This window comes from Strigops habroptila, chromosome 6, assembly GCF_004027225.2.
Source record: "Strigops habroptila isolate Jane chromosome 6, bStrHab1.2.pri, whole genome shotgun sequence".
Classification (NCBI taxonomy): domain Eukaryota; kingdom Metazoa; phylum Chordata; class Aves; order Psittaciformes; family Psittacidae; genus Strigops; species Strigops habroptila.
Genome location: NC_044282.2, coordinates 20,113,508 through 20,135,724, shown reverse-complemented (window position 1 = coordinate 20,135,724; position 22,217 = coordinate 20,113,508). Strand labels below are relative to the sequence as shown.

The following is a 22,217-nucleotide window of genomic DNA, read 5'->3' as shown; positions in this document are numbered from 1 at the left end:
TGCTCAACCATTTCCCTCAGCAGTAAGAAAAACAGCATTAAATCACCTATCCACGTGGGAAAAGGATTTTTTTCCCCCCCCCCTACTGCTCTCTTCTCCCTTTAAAATAGAACAAGGTTAAGGGTTTCAATATTGAAATGTTAACCATCCTGATTCTTCGAAATTTTATGTAAACGGAGCCTCTCCTTTTGTCTCGAAAATCAAACGCCTCTCCCCGCTGAAAAGATCCATACCCAAAGGATGAAGGCTGCAAACCCTCCTTTTCGCTCCCTGTTCGCCTATGGAGAATAAGACCCTCACGATATTCTTAACTAAAAAAGAAAAAAGAAAGCCCAACCAAAAGCAACCAACACAAAAATTATATTTCACCACTTGGGGTGTTTTGTTTTTTTGGTTTTTAGTTTAGGTGTTGGTTTTGGGTTTTTTTTTTTGGGAAGGGGGTTTGTTTTTTTTTTTTTATTATTTTTTTATTTCTTCTCTTCTCCATTCACTTCGGGATCCTGGCGAGGGTCAGTGAAGAATTACCCCGCTAGTTAAAGTTATAGCGACGGATCTTTTTTGAAGGAAAGCTTTTTAGTCCTTCAACATCCTGGAGATGTTTTCAGGCATTTTTGGAGGGTATGTTACTCGCCATTAAGAGTTTAATGTTAAATTGCAATTTTAAGATTTCTTAATGAACGTGAAGTCACGAGTAAATGTATTAGGAAATTCTGCTTTAAAAAGGAAAAAAAACCCACCAGAACTTCCTTCTTTCTTCCTGTCCTCAGCAATTTAGTAGACCATCAGCCTTTCCAAAAGCTGCCTGATAACCGAAAACTACCTTATGTTTTACAGGGTGTTTCCTCCTGAGACGCAAGAGTTTTAGCACTGAAATAATGCAAAGCTACCTCAACCGCTGATCACTTCACACCCTTGACGGTTTTAATCTGCTGGAGAGCTAGTAAAGTAAAATCAGGACTAGAGAAAGGACAACCCGAAAGTTTTAATAGCTTGTGAGAATGACACCGCCATTTCCAGAGACAGGTCCTTGGGAAAACTCTGCTCGGTTTATCGAGTTTATACAGTTACATTGGTTTGCGTTTAGATTTCTAGGTGTGAGATGGAAACCTCACCGTGATTTTTCTGCGTGTGATGCTCCTGGCTTTTTATCCCCAGAAAACTCTCTTTTTCCCAAAAAAACATGAAATGTCCCCACCGTCTCTCTCTCTAGGAACCTTATAGATACATAACTACACCGACAACTGCAGTCCGACGCTGCCGTCTCTTCCCCGGTCCCCAGCCCTGCGTGTACGCGGCAGTGAGGAACGCTCCTCTGTCTGTAGGTGATTACAACCAGCCCCTGTGCAGGCACTCTCCGGGCAGATGGAAATTCGCTTTTGTACCGGGGAGAGGGGGAGTGAGTTACACTGGAATTACAGCTCGCTCCTACGGAGACCACGCTTCGCTGTCCTGACTCCTCCACAATCTCTTTAACTATATGACACGGCACTTTGCCGGCTCCCGAGCCTCCTGCTGCCCATCTCCAGCCCTTTGGCTAACTCATCGGCTCTGTCCCGACACTTGTATCGCTTTCCTTCCCAGGGAAAAACAAGCAAACGTCCCCCCCTCCATTAAATCTATCCAACGTCCCACTTCTTCCTCCTTCTTTCATTAAGGCTTTTCCTTTCGGTGCCACTACCTGTCCTCCCTTCCTAGAAAAGCAATGACTTATTTTTCTGGCTGGGGGGCACTGAGAGACCAGGACACCCCCTGCCGCCTCTCTTCCTCGCCTTCCTTCCCCCTTCCCTGCAGCTGAAAGAGCGGAAATCGCCGGTGCAGAAGCACAGCCGCACCGAGAGCCCAAGAGGCAGCTACTGCTCCTTCCCAGCGTCCCCGCCGCCCCTCGAGGTCCCGGGAAAAACACCCGTCCTGGTGCCCTCCATGGGCAGAAACTGGCGAGCGCCAGAAAAACCGCGGGGCCGGGGCGCACTCGCCGCCTCCTCGGAATCATGCGGAAGGGCGAAGGAGCCCTCGCGGGGCTGCGGATAACCCACCCGGCCCCGCGCCACTCCGCGTTCCCGCTCTCGGACCTTTGTGCCTCCCCTGTGTGTGGATGCGCGGCTCCGAGGGGGAACGAGGCACGCGGAGCTCGTCCCGCCTGGATCTGCCGCCCGCCCGCCCGGCTCCGGGCCTGCCGCGGCGGGGCGAGCGTTCCGTGCCTGCTCGCTGCCTTTCTTTTGAATTTGCCTTTTTGAGTTTGCCTTTGAAGAGGCTGCAAGGGCTCCGCCGTCCCCTGTCTCCGCGCTCAACTTAACATCTGCTGCGGCCGGGAGCGGCGCCGGCCCCGGCACACTTGGCTTCAGGGTTCCCCAGGGCATTCAAACATCCTGCGCTGCCACCGAGGGACGGGGAGCAGCTATTCTGCTCTTCCCCTGATTACTCACAGCCTACAAGCAACACCATATGCTGCTTCTGATCAAACAGCCCGCTACATAGGCACCGGTAATTGACGAGACCTGCTCGAAATCACGCAGAAAGGTAGCCTACTGAGACAGCCGGAGCAGACAAATCACTGCTAATAATCCTTTTAGGAACATCACGGGCATCAGAGCTTGCGATAGCTTTATTTTTATAAAGTATGCGCTGACAGTATAAAGGACAACTCGGTCTCCTTTGAAGCCGAGGGCTGTCCCGCATAATGATCCTCACGTGGTAGCAGATCACATCGGAAAGCGGCTTGACAGAGGCTGTAATTATCATTATTTTTAAAAGGTTTCGTTATCCCCTTCTTTGGTCCTAAGTCACTAGTTTGAAGAAACTATTGCAAGATGCACTGGGTTGGAAATTACTACTGTGGACTATAGGTGTAAACGTTCATACGTAACCGTGTATGGGGCGGGAACCACTCCCAGCCCAAATCACTGTCCCATCGCATATTTACTTTTAAAAGTAGAATTAGGACCAAATTAGCTCAAACACTTAATCAGGTAAAAAAACCTCCCAACCACTACCAAAAAACAGCAAACACCTCCCCACAAACAAAAACCCACCCAAAACCAAACCAAAACCAGGCCGTATACCCAGTCCTGATTTATAAAACATAGTAGATGGACAGACCGACTGACTCGAGTTACAACTACGGAATACAGAGGGTCATGTCTATATTACGCTGTTTCTTATGTATACACGCTTCATAACAAAAGATGCAGCACATTTTGTCATTAGGTCGGGAAAAAAGCTCTTAATTTTTCTTTCATGCAGACTATCTTTCTATTGAGTTATCTAAATAAAAGACTGGTGAAGCACTTTTGATTTATTCCCCTCCCCGCCCATCCCCATCTTATAAAAGCAATGGGGTGAAAACACGGGAGAACTTTATTCCGACTCTCTCAACTTTCTGTGCTGTTTGTTTTCCTTGGCAGCCGATCTAGCAGACCCAAGACAGTCTCTTTAGAATCTTAGTTCTACTTAAAAGCGAAACATAGTTTAGGACGGCGAAATCTACTTTTGCTAGACAAGCGGGACATCGCCGCGGCCATGAAAGCCAACGGGAAGTTTGCTGCTGCCCGACTGTTGATGAGAATCCGGCCCAGGCTCGGGAGCTGCGCTGGCAGCTTGTGTGTGTGTGAGGAATATGTCCAAGTCCAAAACGCCTGTTAATCGACCTCGGAAATTTTTAACGCTTTCAAACTGCCCTCTGATCCTCAGAGCGAGACACATCACATTCACTATGCGATCCGGTGTGCCTGGCTTATTTATTTAGGCTTTGTGTGCGTGTGTGTGTGAGCATGGCTGTACCTGTAAACCGCACCTTTGCTCCACAATTGAACTAAGGCTTTACGACTTTGCATAGACTTCTGTAAATATTTACCCATATATTAACTCCCCCCCTATAGTATGGCTATAAATAGGGGGGAATCGTCCCCTCTTCCTCCACGCACGTGCTCTGCGGGGGACGCACATCTTACAGGGGGACCGGGGGAACAGAAACCCCCTGTTTGCTTTAGCACAACACGCAGCAGAGCTCAGGGACTTCAAGTGTTGACCAAAGCACCCTCAGTCCTCAACCAAACCTGTCACAAGAACTGAAGAGGAAGTGTTTACGACAGAGAAAAGTGACAGCGGAGAGCACCCTGCCTCCGAGCACAATGCCCCATGCCATTCACTTTTTCTTATTTTAAGTAAAAGTGACGAGCGACACCTGGGTCGGAATGGAAATAGAAACAAATAGATATTCCCACCTACCTTCTGGAAAAACCACCCTCATTTTTAAGTAGCTGGTGGTGAGCCTGATTATGGATGCTTTGTCCAGCTGAGAGGTGATAGCGGAGGGCAGGGGTAGTAATTTAGCCAGTTCATAAAATTCACTGTTTTCTTTCTCCCGTCTAGTCCGGGCAGCATTTTTGGACTTCTCTTTCATCGTGGTTTTTTCCCCCCTTCCTTCCTACAATTTAAACTCCAGAGATTCATCCAAAGGTGGAAGGAAAACTCAGCTGTAATTCATCTCTCCGGAGCATCAGACGATGGTTCTGAGCGTGGCCATTACTCTGGAAAACGGTTCGGTTGCATAAAATGCAAACAAGTATTGAAGGCCAGAGAGGTGTTCTTAAAAAGAAAGAATAAAATATTCTCTGAAAAGCAGAGTCAATCGGATGAGAATGGCATTTCTCCAATGCAGCTCAGAGACTCCAAGCAACTGCAGGGAAAGGGAAAAAAAAAGGGGGAGGAAAAAAAAAAAAAGCTAGACGCTTGCGGCACCAGGCAGCAACCAAATGAAGTTTTTCTGGCCCTTTTTCCTGCTCATGGAGGGCAGCATAGCTCCTCGGAAGAGGCTCATCATAATTCCATTTCTTCCCGTGGTCCGCTGTCAATCCGAGGCCCAGAACGGCGGGCCGGGGGCTGCCTCCCGGGGGCCTCTGTGAAGACAACAGCAGTCCTGGAGTGAGAGAGCCGGCGAGCAACGCCGCAGCGGGACCGCGAGAAATAATAATAAAGAACGGGCCTCCAGCGGGTGTAGTATTTTCTCCCACCAGAGGGAAAAGAAAAGAAGAAGAAAAAACCAGGATATTTTCCTGCCAACCCAGCGCGGCCGTGGAGATCCTGCCCCGCGCTCGCCTCCCACAGCCCTCGCACTCCCCTGCCCAGGTGCGCACTGCGTGGCCAGAACGAAACCAAGGCAGAAAACAGCCCCCGGCTCATGGTTACCGGCTGGTTTCGGTGCTGGCGGGGCCGCGCCAGCCTCTCCGCACTCCGCCGAGCTGGCACCGTGGCGGCAGCCAGACCTCCCCCGCTGCCAGCCCCGCAGCAGGGCGAGCATTTCCCATCCCCAAATCTTTTTTCCTTCTTTTTTTGTTTTCTCTTTTTTCTGGTTTAAAATTTCCCCGCTTTTCGGCTGCCCTCCTCATGCTCGGGGGCGAGGGGAGGGTATCTTACCCCAGCTGCAGCCCAGCCAGGGGACACATGCCCTGCCCAGCCCCTTCCCAAGCCGGAATCCACCCAAACATCACATTTTCCCAACCAAATCATGATTATTTTTTTTGTTTTTTTCCACCGGGGGAGCGGGACCCCCAGCCCGACCCGCACATCTCTGCGGCTCCTTGCCGAGGCTGACGGCTTGTGGTGGGCTGGCTGTGGTCTTCTTTGTACCTACCTTGATTCCCTGAGCCCGGCAGCCTGCAGAGAGCTCTCCCGGGGTGAGGAGCCCAACTCTTTAATTGGCTCATTAATGGCACAGGAAAAAAAAGTTTGCGCCTGCCACTGCTCCTCACACCGATGGGCAGCCAGACATTGCCGCCTCCCCAGCCCCTTTATCGGCTCCCAGGCTCTCCCTCTCACATAACGGGGGGGTGGGGGGGATAGGGTGGAGTGGGGTGGGGGGGCGAGGTTGGTATTAATGAAGAATCCCTAATTTGCGGCTGAGAAATGCCTAATAACTTCTTGATGGCTAAAAGCCTTTTAGCACAACTTCATTTCTCTCCCAGCCCCCCTTTCGCCCCCCGGGCCGGGCCCACTCACGGACCCACCTCGCCTCCCATTGGCAGCCGCCACCCCGCGCCCGGCCTTCGACTGGTGGAGGTGGGTGTGACGTCACCGCGTCCCGGGCACACCTCCCTCCCCTCTCTCTCCCTCCCTCCCTCCCTCCCTCTCCCTCCCTCCCTCCCTCTCCCTCTCTCTCCCTCTCTCCCTCCCTCCCTCCGAGTCCGCCCTCTGACCTGGCGGAGCCGCGGGAGGGGAAGGGGGGGTGATGGGCGCAGCGCGGGGACGCGCACGGGGGGGGGGGTAGGGAAGGTGTCTGTCCGTGCGCGTCCCCGCGCTGCGCCCACCCCCGACGTCCCCCGCTATTGGGGTTTATTTTGGGGTGTTAGGTGGGGGGTTTTTTTGATCTGGTGACACAGGACACGCTCCGTTCTCCCCTCTGGGCACCGGAGAGGAATAGCCGAGATTCGTCAAGATTGTGGGTTGTGAGGATGAGCAGTTTTACACCCCCACGGCACCCCCAATTCCCCACCCCAAAATCCTGTTTGGGAGAAATAAGGTGCGGCTAGATTCCCTGTGTGCGTCTCCCCACCACCTTTTAACGGGTTACGGTTCAGCGCTGTGGGACAGCGTGAACCGAGTGGCGGGGGAGCGGGAGGAGGAGGGTTGAGGAAGGTTTTAACAAATCTTGATAAACGCTGGAAAAACAAAAACATGAACAAATTATCCCACAAACAGACCAAAGAAAGAGCTAAAACGCCCACCCAACCCAATCCTACATCAGGAGACAGAGGACCTTCAGAACTGCCAGCAAAGTGGATGTGGAGCGAGGGGGGTTCTTTCTTTCCCAGGGATCAGGACTATTTCCCATCTCGCTAGTCCCCTGGAAAAGAAAAATCCCCAAACCCACAAAAAAACTCCAGACGCGGCTCCTAAAACTGCTGGCTCTAAGAAGAGTAGACAGAGCAGAAAGTGAGTGCCTGGGGCGGGAAGAGGAGGAGAACGGTTGTAGGCACTTTCCTAAAACCATAAGGGACGCTCCAAAGCCTGAACTAATTGCCAAACCAGACGGTGCGAGATTTCGGCTAAAACAATTTGAAATGAGATTGCACTGGCAAGACAACCGTCGGAATACTTCGAGGAAGAAGAAACGGTCTCAGTTTTCGAAAGATCAAAAATGTCAAAAAAACCCCCAGCCTTTGAAGCACCCCTCATCCTTCTCGCACCACGGAGAGGCTGCAGCTCCAGGCTTCAAGTGCCGACCGCCTGTTCGCTGCTTATCACCTTAAATCTCCCTTCGGTTAAAAGCTTTCCCTGTGTTCATTTGGGTAAATAAACGGAGGACGGGAGAAGAGGCATTCAACAACTCCTCTGGGTGTCCGGGCGTCTGCCTACAAGCAGAGGAGAAATGTTTCCAAGTAGTCTTAAATGTTCTTTTGATTGTCTTGTTTACCGAAGCGACCCGTTTTTAAACAAACACGCATGCAAGTCATTTACTGAAGGTATGGATTTAAAAGAAAAAGGAAGAAAATAAAGGAAAATAAAACCCTCCCCACCCCAGTCATGTTGTGAAGCTGCTATGGGGAAAGTGATACTCAATTTTCCAAAATCTTCTCTGGGCGTTGCTCCTATCAGGTATAAAGCGGGTTTTGGGGGAGACGAAAAAACTCCATCTTTCTTCTGGTTTTCATTTGAGGTAATTCTGTCTCTAAAAGGCATTGACGTCTCTTGGAGGGTATTTAGACATATGGGCAACAACTGGACTAACACTGTCAGGTAGCTCACGAGTTATTTGTCAACATGAGCAGCAGAGAATGTCTTTTATAACACACTTGGTTTGGTAAAAATAAATAAACCAGTAGGATGCATTTCTGCTAATTTATACCAGGGATCACGAGCATCCACCTTACCCGCCCCATGCGGCTCCAGCAAGGAGAGCAGCTCACCGAGAAGCCGCATTCCCGGTGCCCCGGGACCTGGTTCCTTCCTCGCAGCGCAGCCCGGTGGGTGTCAGCGGCCACCCAGCGTTCCCCCGTGGCCGAAGCCCGGTGGCTCGGGTTCCTGTCTGGATTTTTAATGTACAAGTTTTAGGGTGGGTACAGTACACGATGTGTGCGAAAGGCAAATGTTCAACTTTCGAGGTTACACCACTGCGTTGGAGTGCTAGTGGCGCGGGGCAGCGCTGGGGACGCTTCCCAGCAGTCTGCGAGAAGCAGATCCCGAAGGACGAGAGAATTTGGCTGTTTCAGAGGCGTTAGCCTTGGTTTCTTTCGCCAAAACACGCGACATCTGACAGCGAAGATGAGAGCTAGCACTGGCCTGTTCTAGGTACACAGAGCAAGGCAGCCCACAGCAGCCAAACTGCTGGTCTTCGTACCGTCCAAGAGCCCCATGTCACTCGCGGCGGGCTCGGCGGGGCGCCCGGTGAAGCCCGTCGGTCCCAGAGGGGAGGACACGATGCCGCTTAATAAATCAAGTAGGTGCACCACCACGGGTTGACCGTACCGCGGTTACTCCGAGGAATAACCCCGCAGTCGGAGCGGACACCTGCGGGAGGGGGGAGCACCGAGTCCCCCCGCCCTGTGTGTGTCCGTGTCGTCGTTCCCCCCCGAAGAGGAGTCCGGAGCTGCTGAGTGGGGGGGGCGGCGGTGTCCTGCCGGTGTCCCGCTGCCGGCAAGGCGAGCCGGGCACCGCGGGAGGGGGGCGAGAGAGACCCTCTGGCCGCCTGAAGCGCAGGGATAGCTGCGCTCAATCCAGATGCATTTATTCCCGGATAAGAATACTCTGGAAAACAGATAATATTGGGAAATTGAGCAGGTACCGCAGCGCAATGTGATTTAAACAGACGCATAATAAACCGGGATGTCTCAAAAAAGGCTGCGTGAAAACAAAGCGTTTCACAGGCAGGTTTCTAACGAGATGTATAGAAAACTTGGTGTGGCCAGGCGCAATATGCAGAGTATATATTGCGGCTTGCGTGAGTGTGTTTGTGAGTGTGTGCGGGGAGGGAGGAGGGGGAACAGCACAAATCAAAGCAGAGGGAAGGAAAAAAAAACCCCAACAAATAAACCCCTACTGGGCCATTTCCCTATAGGGCAAGTCTGATCCTGCTTCTTCTCCAGCACATTCTGGTGTACTCTGATATATTTATGAGTTTATGAATTTGGGTGCGTCTACTAATTCTTCCTCCCTCCCACCTCAAAGAAAAAAAAATAAAATAAAGTGACCATTTCTTATGCAGAGAGAAAAACCTTGTCAAGCATAAGCCATCGCTCATACACCGCTTTCTTCATAGTGTTTGCAAAAGGTGAGTATAACCGAATTAACCGTGCGGGTCTCTCACGATTGCTTACAACAAGCCCCCATTGGCCTGGTGTTTGCCACAGCCAGACGCTGACACGCCAATCCTCATCTCTCCCTGTCCGTACCGGCGAGAAGACGGCGGGGCCTCGGCCGGACCCACTAGGCTGAGGGGCCACCCGGTGACCGCGCCGCCGTTACCAGCCGTGCCCGGTCCCGGGGTGCCGCACCCACCCGTGCCCAAGAGACCGGTAACCTCGGAGCCAGGCGCCAGCCGGGTACCCTGGTGAATCGGAGTGCGATGGCAATTTCCACCCGTGCCCTCATCAAGGCTTTATTGACACAAACACACACGGCAAACGCCCTTAGAGACCATTCAGAAGCAATTAGTAGATTTTAACTGATGTAAATCTTAACCCCAAGATTCGAGCCGTGCTCTAGGTGCTTTACTCCTGCTCTTTTGCTAATATCATTAGGATGTTCAGGGGAGCAGGACACCGAGAAAGCCGGTTCTCCGACAAAACGCAGGAAACACTGCTCAGACCCTCGCTTGGATAGCAGCCCTCTGACACAGGCAGATCCGAACGCATCTCTTACAAATAATTAGAGCAACACTGCACAATTATAGTACTCCACTACTAGCACGATTCTAAGCTATTTTCAGTGACTCTTTCAAACAGTTTTTGGCGACATATCCATGGGTATTTTAAGCAATGCTTGGGGGGGCACCTCTCTTGACCACACACTCCTTTCAATTTTATTGTTTCTGGCGTAAATGTAAAGAGATGATTTATATTCATTTTTTTTCCAGTGGAGTCAAAGGTCAGTACCTTTTAGCCCTTATCTTCTTGAATACACTCTCGCTAATGATCTGAAGTCAAGCTATCTTACTCTCACGTGGAGCAGCGAATGAAAACATGAACTATAAAGAAACGTTTTCAGAAAAATCTGCTTTAAGACCAGTAACAATTACCCCTAGGCACATCTTTTTTGCTTTCTGCATTTCCAAAGGAGCCTGGTATGCTAAACGTCCGAAATGAGCTGAAACGCCCTTGGTAAAGGAAGGATAAGGGACTGGAAACGAACTTTGAAGAAATCACTGACTTTAAAAAGTGGTTCCTGCCCTCCCTGTGTTCTCACAGACACCCCGCTTGGCTGCTGTATTCCTTCCTGCTGCACCGACGTTCATTCTTTCCCTCCTGCCGGCGCACGGTGCCAGCGGCCCGGGCGCTGTCGGTGCCTCGCTCTCGCCGCCCCTCACCTGCGCGGGACACGCTCACCTCATGGCCTGCTCGGCGTGGGGAGGCTCCTCCAAGACCGCGACCCCCGCGGAGCCCTCGCTGACCCCGTCGGGGCCTTCCGCGCCCTCCCCACGCCGTGCGGAGCCACTGCCAGGGGGGCGCGCTCCCCCGATTTAGGCCGCGAGTGGCCCCTCTGCCCTCCAGGTCGCCGCGGCGCTGCTTCTCTCCCTCCCCCTTGGAGCATGGGCGGGGGGGGACGCTAGCGCCCCCAGGGTCCCCCGCCTCCCCTTCGCGGGAGGGCAGAGCCGGCCTGCCCGTCTGCTCCCGCCCCACCGAGCCCCCGGCGCACTGCGGGGGATGCTTCGCGGCGGCCGAGGGCTTTGTTCGGCTGCGGTGTTTCCGCTGGGCGCTCTGGTGACTCGCAGCGGCCCGCAGCGAGCAGCGCAGCCCCGCGCTGCCTCCCCTCCCGGCCCGGCCCTCCCCGCGCCGCCCACGACGCCAACAGCCGCGGGACCCACAGCACTACACGCGCCTCGACGGCCCCCGACACGAGCGCGCCTGTGCATGCCATCGCGCCCCACCCCGTCCCCACAGCGCCCCGGACAGACGGACGCGGGCTGACACACGCCGCGCGGCGTTGGCTTGGCGCTGTCCCGCTGTCACAATTAGCGTCCCCTCACCTGCAGCGCGGCCCCGGGGGGCCTAACGAGGGCACGACGCGGGCCACCGGTGCTCGCCCCTCCCCTTCTTCTTATTCCTCCCTCCCCCCCCCAAATTTTGTACGCTCATCTGCCTGGGGTCGGACCTGCCTTCCTCAAGGCGAGGGGATCTGAGGAGGAAACACCCCTTTTATGCTATTTTACTCACTTCTGGGCTTGCTAAGTTGGATTTTGCCCTCCCTTGTTGGGGCTTTGCCCCGATACAGGGCCTGGGGTGAAACCTCCTCAGGTACAGCACGAGAGCCACACTTACTTACACTAGTGGAGCCGGAGCTGCGTCTGGCTTCCTCCAACCCCTATCACTGAAATCTCCTTTTCCAAGGCCTGGCTTTCATTAGCAAAGAAGTTATTTCATTAGTCAGGGGAAAATCTATCAGCAGAAGCCTGTTTAAATTTCAGCACCCCAAAGAAAAATGCTTAAAATAGTGGTATCCGTTCCACAGTTTGTTCTTACTATCAACCTGATAATTAACAGGTCACAAATAAGCTTGTATCACTGCTTTGTTTCGGTGGAGGAAAGCAGCTTAGCCTGCTTCAAGGACACACTTCTCTTCAAAATAACACATGCAGTTTGAGATGAAATTGATAGCAAAAGGAACCACCTCCCTCTGCTGCTCTGAAACTCTGTCTTCGGCCTCCCATCACCTCACAGAATAGGCTTTATCAGACCAGAAAGGAGGGATGCAGGGTGTGAGGTTGCCTGGTGGCTTCGGAACTGGTGCCCATTGCACTTGGTGTGTATCGCAATCATCAGGATGCTTATAGCTTTGTTGTAAGGCAAGATGGGAAGTGTTCCCTGCATGGATTTTAATAAGAACTAGAGTTGTTTTAGTTTCATACCTGTTTGTGGTTACAAGTCTAATTATGTTCATGAGCACTGCATGCTAAGCTGGGAGCAAACCCCTGTCACTTAACAGTTTCTGAATTACCTGTGCACTCTGCAAACCCATCGCTACTCTCCCCCACATTCCCCATGAGATGAATAGATTCCTTATTGCAACCGCAGTACAAACTGAGTTTGTAGCTGTTTTCTTTGGAAGTGATGCGGAGAAGATAATGTCTCTGAAGAAAACACTGTGGGATCAATTGCTTAAGTTGGAAGGGGGCACAGGGAAACAGCACCAGATTTGTAAGCTGGAATCTGGTTTTAACCTACTTTAAACTGTGCTGACTCTGCTATGAAGGGGTAAGGGTGTGTTTCCAAGGCTTGGTATATGCCTGTGATTAATTTTTTTTTTTGTTATTTAAGTTTTGCCTCACTGTTGAAATGTTTTGTCTGAGCCCTGAATTCTGACTCTTGCTCACTGATGGTGGGACTCTGTTTACACAATGTGATGGCTGGATGTAACCAGCTGAAGCTAGAGCCTGTTAAAAGAACAGTTTCACCACAGTGCCTCTCCCGAGGAGCGTCCACTACTTGCAGCCAGAGGGAGGAATCTCCAGGGCTTGCTCGCTCTGTGTAATTCCTGTCAGATTTAGCTGGTAGATGAACAGGGAGTTGTCATTTATTTGGTCTGGCAATAGCTTGGTGATGCTAATGCCACATATTTGAATTGTGCCAAATCCTAAGGGTGTACTGGAGTCTGGTTTTAATTTTGGCTTCAGCGCAAAATGCTCCTGGTGCATGGCTTCACCCAACCACTTGTCAGAGCAGCCATACTGGCGAGATAGGAGAAAACTGGGTGTCGGGTCCCTGAGTGCACTAATAAGCCTTAATTGCCCTGACTGGCCTCACCTGGCAGTAATGCTCACACCTTTCCTCAGAGCTTGTTGGAGCTAGGCTGTAGGGGTTCTTGGTTCTGGCAGGACTACTGCTATGCCTGTATCTCACTAGGGACCTTGTTGATCTGGACCCTGACCCATGCATGGACTGACTTCCCAACTTGGATCTGCTTTGCCATTATGGACTTTCCTGATGACTTGGGCTCTGGCCTGAGCCTGGCTGTTATCCCTGTACCAGCCCAGCTCTCCTTGCTCAGGTAGTGTGGTGTGGGCTCTGGCTAGTGAGGCCACTTGCCCTAATGACCTGGCTGTTATGCTTGGCTTGTGGCTCCCTGTCCTGTTCCCACAGGTCAGCCCTCATTGCTTACTGTCCCTGGGCTGCTTCCATTCATTGGAGGGCTCCAGTGACTCTTGTGTTTTCCCTCCAGGGCAAAGGATTCTGTCTCTAGCCTGCTTGTCCATGCTCTTTTGCTTTTCCAAGGGTAGTGCCTGCCCCAGAAACTGTCGCTCTCTGGGGAGCTTCCTGAGAGTTACCACAGGCCTCTCCATGGGTGCCAGAGTCCACCTGCAGTTATGGGACCTTAGAAAACACAGGGCTGGAGGGAGAAGGGTGTTGCATGGCACAGAGCTTCCTCTGTTTTCCTGGCAGGAGCAAAACTTTTGAGTTGGAGAGATGTAAACAAGGGTCAGAAGTTTGGTACAGTGATGGAGTCACCTAAGCTTGGGTGTAGTTCAACTGTTAAAGGGAGGGAGAAGAATGGATTAGAAAGGCTCTGGCTCCCTGCACTCAAAGCTTGCTTGATGCTTCTCCATATAGGAGGATTATGGAGGAAGCTGACTGCCTTGGAGGGCTGGGGGACTCTGCAGGGGCACAAGAATCTATCTATCCAGCTCAGTTTACAAGGCTGGGACCATTCAATATAAGCTCTTGGAGGCAAAGGCTGTGTTTATCTCCATACAATGTTGATCACAATAGGATCCTATTTCTGTTTAGGGCTTCCAGATGCAATTCTAGTCAATGTCTATAATAAATAATAATATTAATAATAAGTATTAAAATGCCAGGCTGCAAATCACTGACATACATAGTTTTTTAATATTGCTGGTTACTTTCCAGTATTGTCCTCCTGTCTTACTGCAGCACATTGTATAAAAAAGAATTGAAACTGAATAATCGGCATGTCAGGAGTTCGAAGGCATGATTGCATTTTTTTCTTCTGAAATCCATCTACTGAAGCTGACATGACAACAAGTAAGTTCATTGGCCTAATGAATCTAGTGTCCAGCATGCACACACTGTTCTGTGTACCAGGATGTTAGGAATTAGACTGGTAACGGGGCTGCTGTTGCATAGAATAACTAGTATGAAATGGTATAAGTGAAGCATTACGGGAGATAAACGTAGCAAAAATGTAAATAGTAGACATCAGATGACGTTTATTTTCACTCACAGGAAGACAGCTGAAAGGAAGACTTCAGCTATAATTTGTTTTTTCTGCTTTACTGAATCTATAAAAAGGCTATCATGACTTTGTTCTTCTGACTGCAGTAATGTAGCTTTATGTTTGAACAGAAATATGGCTTTAAATTTAGATTTTAATTTCACGTCTGACTGCAGACATAGTAGAAACTTTACCGTAAAATAACATTTCTTCTATAGCCAGCTCCTTTTGTGCTACTGAAACAAATAATAATGAGAAAGTATTCCAGCAGGAGGAGCTGGTTTAGAAGCAAATGGATTCCATGGCAACTCCTGACTCTACATGACACCTAATAACTAGCATTTATGTTGGAAATTGTCTGTGTTATCTTGTACCCCAGATCTGATCTTCTTACAGGGTTTTCCCCTCAATTTGAAGCAAAACCCCATGGGGGGAGGGGTGTTTTTGTTTGTTTGCTTGTTTTGGTTATTTTCAATATAGATCCAAGAATTAGCATGAAGTGAAATGAATTTGTCTGCCTCAAATGTGTGCTTAGGTCAAATTAATGTAATTCATTTTTTTTTTTTTTTTTCAGTTATTTCAGAAATAAAATATTTGCTGAGAAATGTACTGATCTGTCAAGGGAAGAGTTGTATAAGATCAGGGCACTGGAACTGTGTATTTTTTTTAGCATCATGAGATATCCATATTCAACAGTTTGAAACATAACGCAAGAGGATCCAACTGAATCAGACTAGCATCTTGGTTCTCACAGGGCTGAAAGCACCAGGGGAATCTTGTCCTGGGCAGCTGGAGAATAACCCAGTCCTATGAGGGTCTGCAGTCAGTCAACCAGTTTGACTGATTTATGATCTCAAGAATGTGGATTTATATCCTTCTGTGCCATGATTCAATCTCATGCACGTGTGGGGCCTGACAACTGTTGCTGTCTGAGTGTGGAATATAGGGACTTGGTATTTTATACCTAAATTGAAAGGAATCTGTTCTCAAACTGTCATATGGTAAGCAACCTTTGCCTATGACAGTTTCAGTAATACTTCATGACTAAGAGAACGTTAGCTGAAATTAACTCTGGAGATGAAGTTTTCTATAGGCACTTTGTGGCCTGGCTGGTTTCTCGGTCAGTCGTTGTTTAACTGATTGCTTGAGGACCTCGGATGGTTGAAGAGCATAGCCTAGGTTTGGAAAAAAATATGTACCTCCTGTGGTCAAATGAAGGCTGATTCAGATTTGTGCTGCTTGTCCCTTTTCAGTATGAGTGAAAGAACGAAGAAAGTGTGTCTGAAATATGCCCCACCCCTGGTTTTGTGATTGTTTGGCCAGGGACAATCACAGATTGTATTCTGTGCAATCACAGATGGTATTGTAATGTACAAGTGAAGGGTGGCCAACATGAGAAAGATGGAAGGCTCTGGGGTAGTCTAATCTTATTGCTAGGTGTTACTGATAGCATATGTGTTTATATATTGATACCTCTTGAAGATGCCTAATACCATTTAACTTTTTTCCCAAGGGAAGGAGTGTTTTTGTTCCTCTTTCTGCCCATATGGACAAGATAGACCTTGTTTATTACCTACTGCTCAAAACATGGAGTAGTCTGCAGCAAATACGCTAAATGGATGGGTAGAAAAGGGAGAGCCTGATCTGCCGCAAAGAGATTAGCACTTGGGATCAAACCCAAACTACTCTAAGAGGGGTTATAACAGACCACATAACAAAGGTGATGGGGGAGGAGTGAGGGGAAAGGCAAGGCCACAATCAGGCTTTGGAACACAGTTTGAAGATAAAAGCGTAGAAATGCAAAAGGCAATGGAAAATACAGAAAGCCCAGAGAAAAGTGCTCTTGGTAGCAGCAGCAGTAGTAAGAAAATAATTTTTTAACTTGATTTGGTGTATGTTTATTTTTATCTACAAGACAAAAGAAGGTACAGCATGGAAAAGAGAAAGAAGGGTAAAATAAAATAGAAACAATACTAGACAGATTGGGAAATTGACATGGAGATGAGGGCTGAAATGGAAGAGTGGGAGTTATTATGGGGAAGGAAGAATAATTAGAAAAAAAAAAATTTCAAACTGAGAATTACTTGATTTGTTCCTGTATCTTACTATATTGCTATTTCTTATAGCCTGAAGTTTTGTGGGTTGGAGCAAAGACGGCAGAACAATGTTGCATTGGTGGTCTGAGCTGGACAGGCATTCGTACATGAAAGGATAAGTGGCAGATAAAAGAATGAAATAATGAATGTGGACAAAGCGTGTGTGATTTTTCTTTTTTTTTTTTTTTTTTTAATTTTCTCTTTAATTACAGGAAAAGGGGTTTAAGTAAAGAAATGGAGCAGTGAAAGCTATTTTTAAAGCAGATTACATTCAGTTATGCATAAACCAAACACATAGACAGGGATCTGATTCCTGTCAGTAATCTCTTTGCTCTCCAAAGCGATCAAAGCAACATCTCTCTTCTGAATGTTGGTTTTGGTGGGTTCCTGCCTTCCTTCAATAGTGGTGGCAACAGTAACTGCTAACTTCAGTGGTTTGTTATGTTCATGTTAATAACATGAATGTGTTAGTAATTACTAATAACTGGTAACATGTTCATGTTACTATAATATTTATGTATATGATTATACATATACATATAACATTCTATTGTGAATCTGTTTATTCTTACTTCCCTGAGAAATTTTGACATAACTGACTATATTAATGCGATACATTATACTTCCAAATGTAAGGATAAAGACCTTTTTTAATTTAAGTTTTTAATCCGGAATACTTTTTTTTAACATTGGTTTGGTATAATGTAACATGAAGGCTACAAGTAAAGGTGTGTAAAATGGAAGGAAGATCATACATAGTTTATAAAATGAAGAGTATACACTTCTCTGGGGTATAGCTAAGAAAGGATTTTTAAATACTGAGAATCTCACCCCTAAATGCATCCAGAGTGGAATTCAAGGTGTGAGGTGCTGAAATTTCCCTACTTGGTGAATATGGAAAATTTGGTATCTCAAATGAGACTGGATGACTGCATTTGAAAAGGGAAGCCCGGCACAACGATGGAATGCAGAAATGTAACTTATGTGTGGTACCTTGCCTAAGACTACAGGAGAGGTGCTTGTCTGGTTAGGATATGTTAACTTGGAACGTTCCCCTGAAAATGGAGGCTTGCTGTCTTTCAGAATGAGAGAGATGACTTGTGCTTTCTTATTTAAAAATTAGCTGCATTCCACTATTTCATCTACTCCCATATAAAATTCCCTCCTTGAGTTCTTTCTTCCCTTTTCTGACCCTGATTTCCCATAATATGCCCTATAGGAAGGTGTGCTTTTGCGGAAGGTGTGCCGTCATGCCAGAATAGTTTGGTGTAAAGAAAGCAGATTGATAATAAAAACAAACAGGTCTGTTGCCTCACAGCAGCCCTGTCTACATGAGTCAAAGCTCTGTCCCTCCTTGGAGACGGGAGTCTTATCCTGTTTTTCTCATTAGGGATATTTTTCTCATCTAATTTCATCCGATTAGCAATTTTTCATGGTCATGAGTTCTTAGTCTGTTCCTATAAAGTCAATGGTTCCTAAGAATTAAATAACTTTAGGACATTACCTACCCATCCAAGTAAAGAAAATACAATTTATGCCTGAATTAGAAGTGTTATAAAATCTGCAGCTGTTAATCTTTGAGTCCTAGGTCTGAGTGAAGGATTAGATAATACTAATGCTACTGGCTATTCACCAAATCCTCTGAAAGTAATAGCAGAAACTAAATTTGATCTGCTAATAATATATGTTGGGAATGCATTTCATCCTCCGGTCTCTGAAGCAAAAGGGCAATGCATCAACAGAAAAGAAACTTCAGTGTAATTTTCATCACTTTATGTTGGGATTTCTTTCCAGGTTCTGTTCGTTTCCTTAGCAGCACCTATATTTCCCAAAAGATTTTCATTGATTCGATTAAATTAATCCATCTGTTCCCATGGAATTTCAGACAAAGAAGTAGGTACTGCATGGTTTTAAAATGAAGAAACAAAGTGGGATTATTGTCAGTATCCTTTTGGTTTTTCCTTTTATTTCCTGTTTACAAAGAACAGAATATTCTAGCAACCCATCTAGATCATTTATTTCTAAAAAAACCCTTAACCCAAACAACTCTATTTCTTAAAGTTTTGATTCTTTAAGTTCAGCATTCCTTGAGGATCCTGATCCTGGAAAAATTTTGGACAAGGTTCAGTTTAGTTGAGGTGCATTTAAGTTTGGAATCGACATTTAGGCTTCTGTTCCCAAAACAGTGCACCAGAGCATCTCTCTGGGCACACACTCTTGCTGGTGAAGGAAACTGAAGTGTGACCTGGAGGGCGAACATACTCATCCCCTACTGTAGGCTGTGTAAGGCAGAGGAGTGCGTGTAAACCTTCCCATCCTCTACTCGAGCTTGGGTGCTGCTGCCAACATACCCAAAAGCTGGTACCTGACTGAGCACCTCCTACAGACCAGGGAGAAAATGAACTAAATGCCTAGTGTCAATCTTCTTCAGAGAGGTCCTGGTCTCGGAGTACAGGGTAACACTGATGCAGACATTTTGGCTTCAGCAACAAAAGGGAAGAGCTGTCATTGCACATCCTGTTACAGTTTTCCAGGGAGGTCCAGATCAGATCTATGTGCCAAAGATGATGCACAACAACCTGCCTTTCTATCCTCAGAAAGCTAACTAGCAAAAAAACCCCAAAGCTTTCCACACACCAACAAAATAAAAATCATTGTCTTGTGACCTTGCAACACTATGATCATGCTTCATTCAGCTTGCATAACCCAAATGTCATTTTTTCTACTCTTAAGCACCCAAGAAGTTTGAACGACATTGCTTTATGTCTCATCTCTTTATGAATGGACATAACTCTAGGAGACTGGTAGCATTTGTTGGCTATATTGGGCTGAACTAAATGAATTCATGAAGTTAATTTCTTTTGCCATTACAACTAATTTCATTCATAATTTAGTTGTTTTTAAAGAACATAGTTTTAGATTTAGCAGTCTTTTACCCAATGATCACATTTGACAAAATGACAATGAATTTATATGTTAATTTAAAATTGCATGATCTGGATAGTTGAGAGCTTAGATTGATTAATGCTAGCTGTGAAGCTGGGGGGAGTGGCTGATACACCTGAAGGCTTTGCTGCCATTCAACAGGACCTTGATAGGCTGGAGAATTGGGCACAGAGAAACCTAATGAGGTTCAACAATGACAAGTGTAGGGTACTGCACCTGGGCCAAGTACCAGTAAGGCTGCGGGCTGACTTGCTGGAGAGCAGTTCAGGTGAGGAGGACCCTGGAGTCATGGTAGATAAGTTGATTTATCTATCTTATAAGAGCCGGCAGTGTGCCCTTGCAGCCAGGAAGGCCAATAGTATGCTGGGGTGCATCAGGAGTAGTGTGGCCAGCAGGTTGAGGAAGGTGATCTTCCCCTCTGCTCGACCCTGATGAGGCCACATCTGGAGTACTGTGTCCACTGCTGGGCTCCTCAAAGAAAGAAAAGGAGCAACCTGAGAGGGTCCAGCAGAGGGCCACAAAGATGATCAGGGGTCTAGAGCATCTCTCTCATGAGGAGAAATTGCAGGACCTGGGCCTGTTTAGTCTGGAGAAGAGAAGACTGAGAGGAGATCTCATAAATGTGTACAAATATCTCAAAGGCGGTGCCAGGAGAATGGTGCCAGACTCTTTTTACAGTGATGCTCAGAGACAGGATGAGGAGCAATGGCCATAAACTAAAACACAAGAAGTTTCACCTCAACACGAGGAAGAGCTTCTTTAAGTTGAGGGTGGCAGAGCACTGGGACAGGCTGTCCAGGGGTGTGTGGAGTCTCCCTCCCTGCAGACATTCAAAACTCACTTGGACACATTCTTATGTAATCTGCTCTAGGTGGCCTTGCTTTGGCAGGGGGGTTGGACTAGATGATCTCCAGAGGCCCCTTCCAACCCTGGCGATTCTGTGATTCTGTGATAATTATTTGTAGGTGACCATGTCTGTGTATAGTTTATCAACAGGAGGTGAAAATTGTTAGCAAAAGTTTCAGAAGCTTTACCTAGCTGTGATTCCTTCTGAGTTACTGTGTGGTGTTGCAGAGGATGGCACTGCAACTATATATATATCTGGGCAAAAGGAAATTTTTAATCCTTTGTGCATGTGTTTTGCAGTTTCCTAAACCTTTTTCTAGGGGAGTCTTCATGAAGTTGTGGGAAGCATTTGCCTTCTGATGCAGATGTTATTGTATGTAAATTATTGAGAGTCTGTTCTATTGAGCCGGGCATGTATTTTACTTGTACCACCAAGGATGAGGTTGAAAGCTACTGTCAATATTTGCATGGAGTAATCAAGTAAAAAAATGTGAGAGATGCACAAAGACAGAACTTGTCTGGACTAGATGGGTATCACACACACGGATATGGCCTATATTGTCCTTTTGTCAGTTCTGAGCATTTTATTACCAAGGAGAACTGAGAAACCTCCATGTCCATCTTTTCCCAGATTTGCTTATCCTCTCTTTGAATCAAGTCACTTAGAATTAAAATCTAAAATGAAGCTGTCATTTGGCTCAACTGTAGAGCTAACTATGCTGTGTGTTTTGCATCTGTCTTGTTTAATACATTATTGGAGTAATATTGCATTGTATTTTGAGTTTAGCACAGTAGGGTCTTATGTGTGTTTTTTTTTTTTTTTTTTTTTTAGATCTCAGTATGCGGGAACCTAATCCTGGACCAGGACTTCCTCTGTACTACATGTCCTATAAACAGAATGAAATTACCCCAAAGGTCCTATCCCACAAAGCTTTGTCCAAGTATACCAAGAGAGATAGTGTTGGCAGGGGTAGGAGGATGGGGTGGGACAGGGAAGAGCCATGCCAAAGAAACAGCAAGACCCTGTAACTGGGATAAACTAAGTTGTCATGTAGTCTCTCTTGGTACAGTTGAACTATTTTTTGTTGCATTTTAGATAGGGCAAAACAGCAAACCCTCCCCCTCCCCTCCTCCCCTCCCCAAAAAATTAGAGATAAATCTTGCTTTGCTGTGAGTGAATAAAGGGGTCTTTTTATAGTAGAATCTTCTTGGTGCTTTTCCAGCTCTCCTGTTAGTCATTGCAATTGTTTGGGGAAAACAAAATAAGGCTTAATTGCAGAATCTTCACAGCAACAAAAATGATAGTTTACCAGAACCTGATATTACTGTGCTACTACAATGGGTAATTAGTCCCTTGATTATGGGATTTGCTGACAAACACATGATGGAAACTCACCATGTGTTATTGGCCTCTGAAACTATTTTATCCTATCAGCTAGAAGAAAGCACCGCTATCAAGTAGGTAAGCCTAATTTTCCCACATTAGCATTACACAGTAGGAACTGAGTTACTTCCATTCCAAGGTGCAAATCTGCTAGTCTGTGAAGACCTGTGAAGTCTGTTGTGAACACAAGACATCCTTGTCTCTAAATTGGAGAGGCATGGATTTGACCAATAGACTACTTGGTAGATAAGGAATTAACACTCAAAGAGTTGCGATCTTCAAAGTCCCTTCCAACCCAAACCCTTCAATGATTGTATGAATGCCGTGTAGCACATTTGTGTAGAGATTCAGAGTGTAGTTAGAAAAAGATGGTATTATTTCTAGGCTCCCTTCTCTACTATTCTTCTTGCCAGTAATTATTAACACCACAGCCCTACAACTATTTGTACATGTATCACCTTCTCAAGAATGTGATTTTTCAAAATGCCCCACTCACCTCTGCTGTCATTACACTTAGTGGGAATCTTATTATTTGGAATAATAATAGTTATCACAGAACACTTTTC

At 47.2% G+C, this 22,217-nt stretch overlaps 1 protein-coding gene and 1 long non-coding RNA gene across 2 annotated transcripts in view; both read right to left on the bottom strand.

Moving 5' to 3' along the window:
* Positions 1 to 4,675, bottom strand: part of SIM1 (SIM bHLH transcription factor 1) — a 55,461-nt gene extending 50,786 nt beyond the window's left edge. The window contains exon 1 of the mRNA XM_030490366.1: positions 4,225 to 4,675. Coding sequence (XP_030346226.1) covers positions 4,225 to 4,399 — 175 coding nt within the window. The 5' untranslated portion in view covers positions 4,400 to 4,675. The remainder of the gene's footprint in view (positions 1 to 4,224) is intronic.
* A 2,772-nt stretch (positions 4,676 to 7,447) lies between these two features.
* LOC115609591 lies at positions 7,448 to 10,821 on the bottom strand. Its single transcript, XR_003991917.1, has 2 exons — positions 10,536 to 10,821; positions 7,448 to 8,739 (listed from the first exon to the last, which is right to left on the bottom strand). It is a non-coding gene; the product is annotated as an uncharacterized LOC115609591 (long non-coding RNA).
* Positions 10,822 to 22,217: the final 11,396 nt, after the last annotated feature.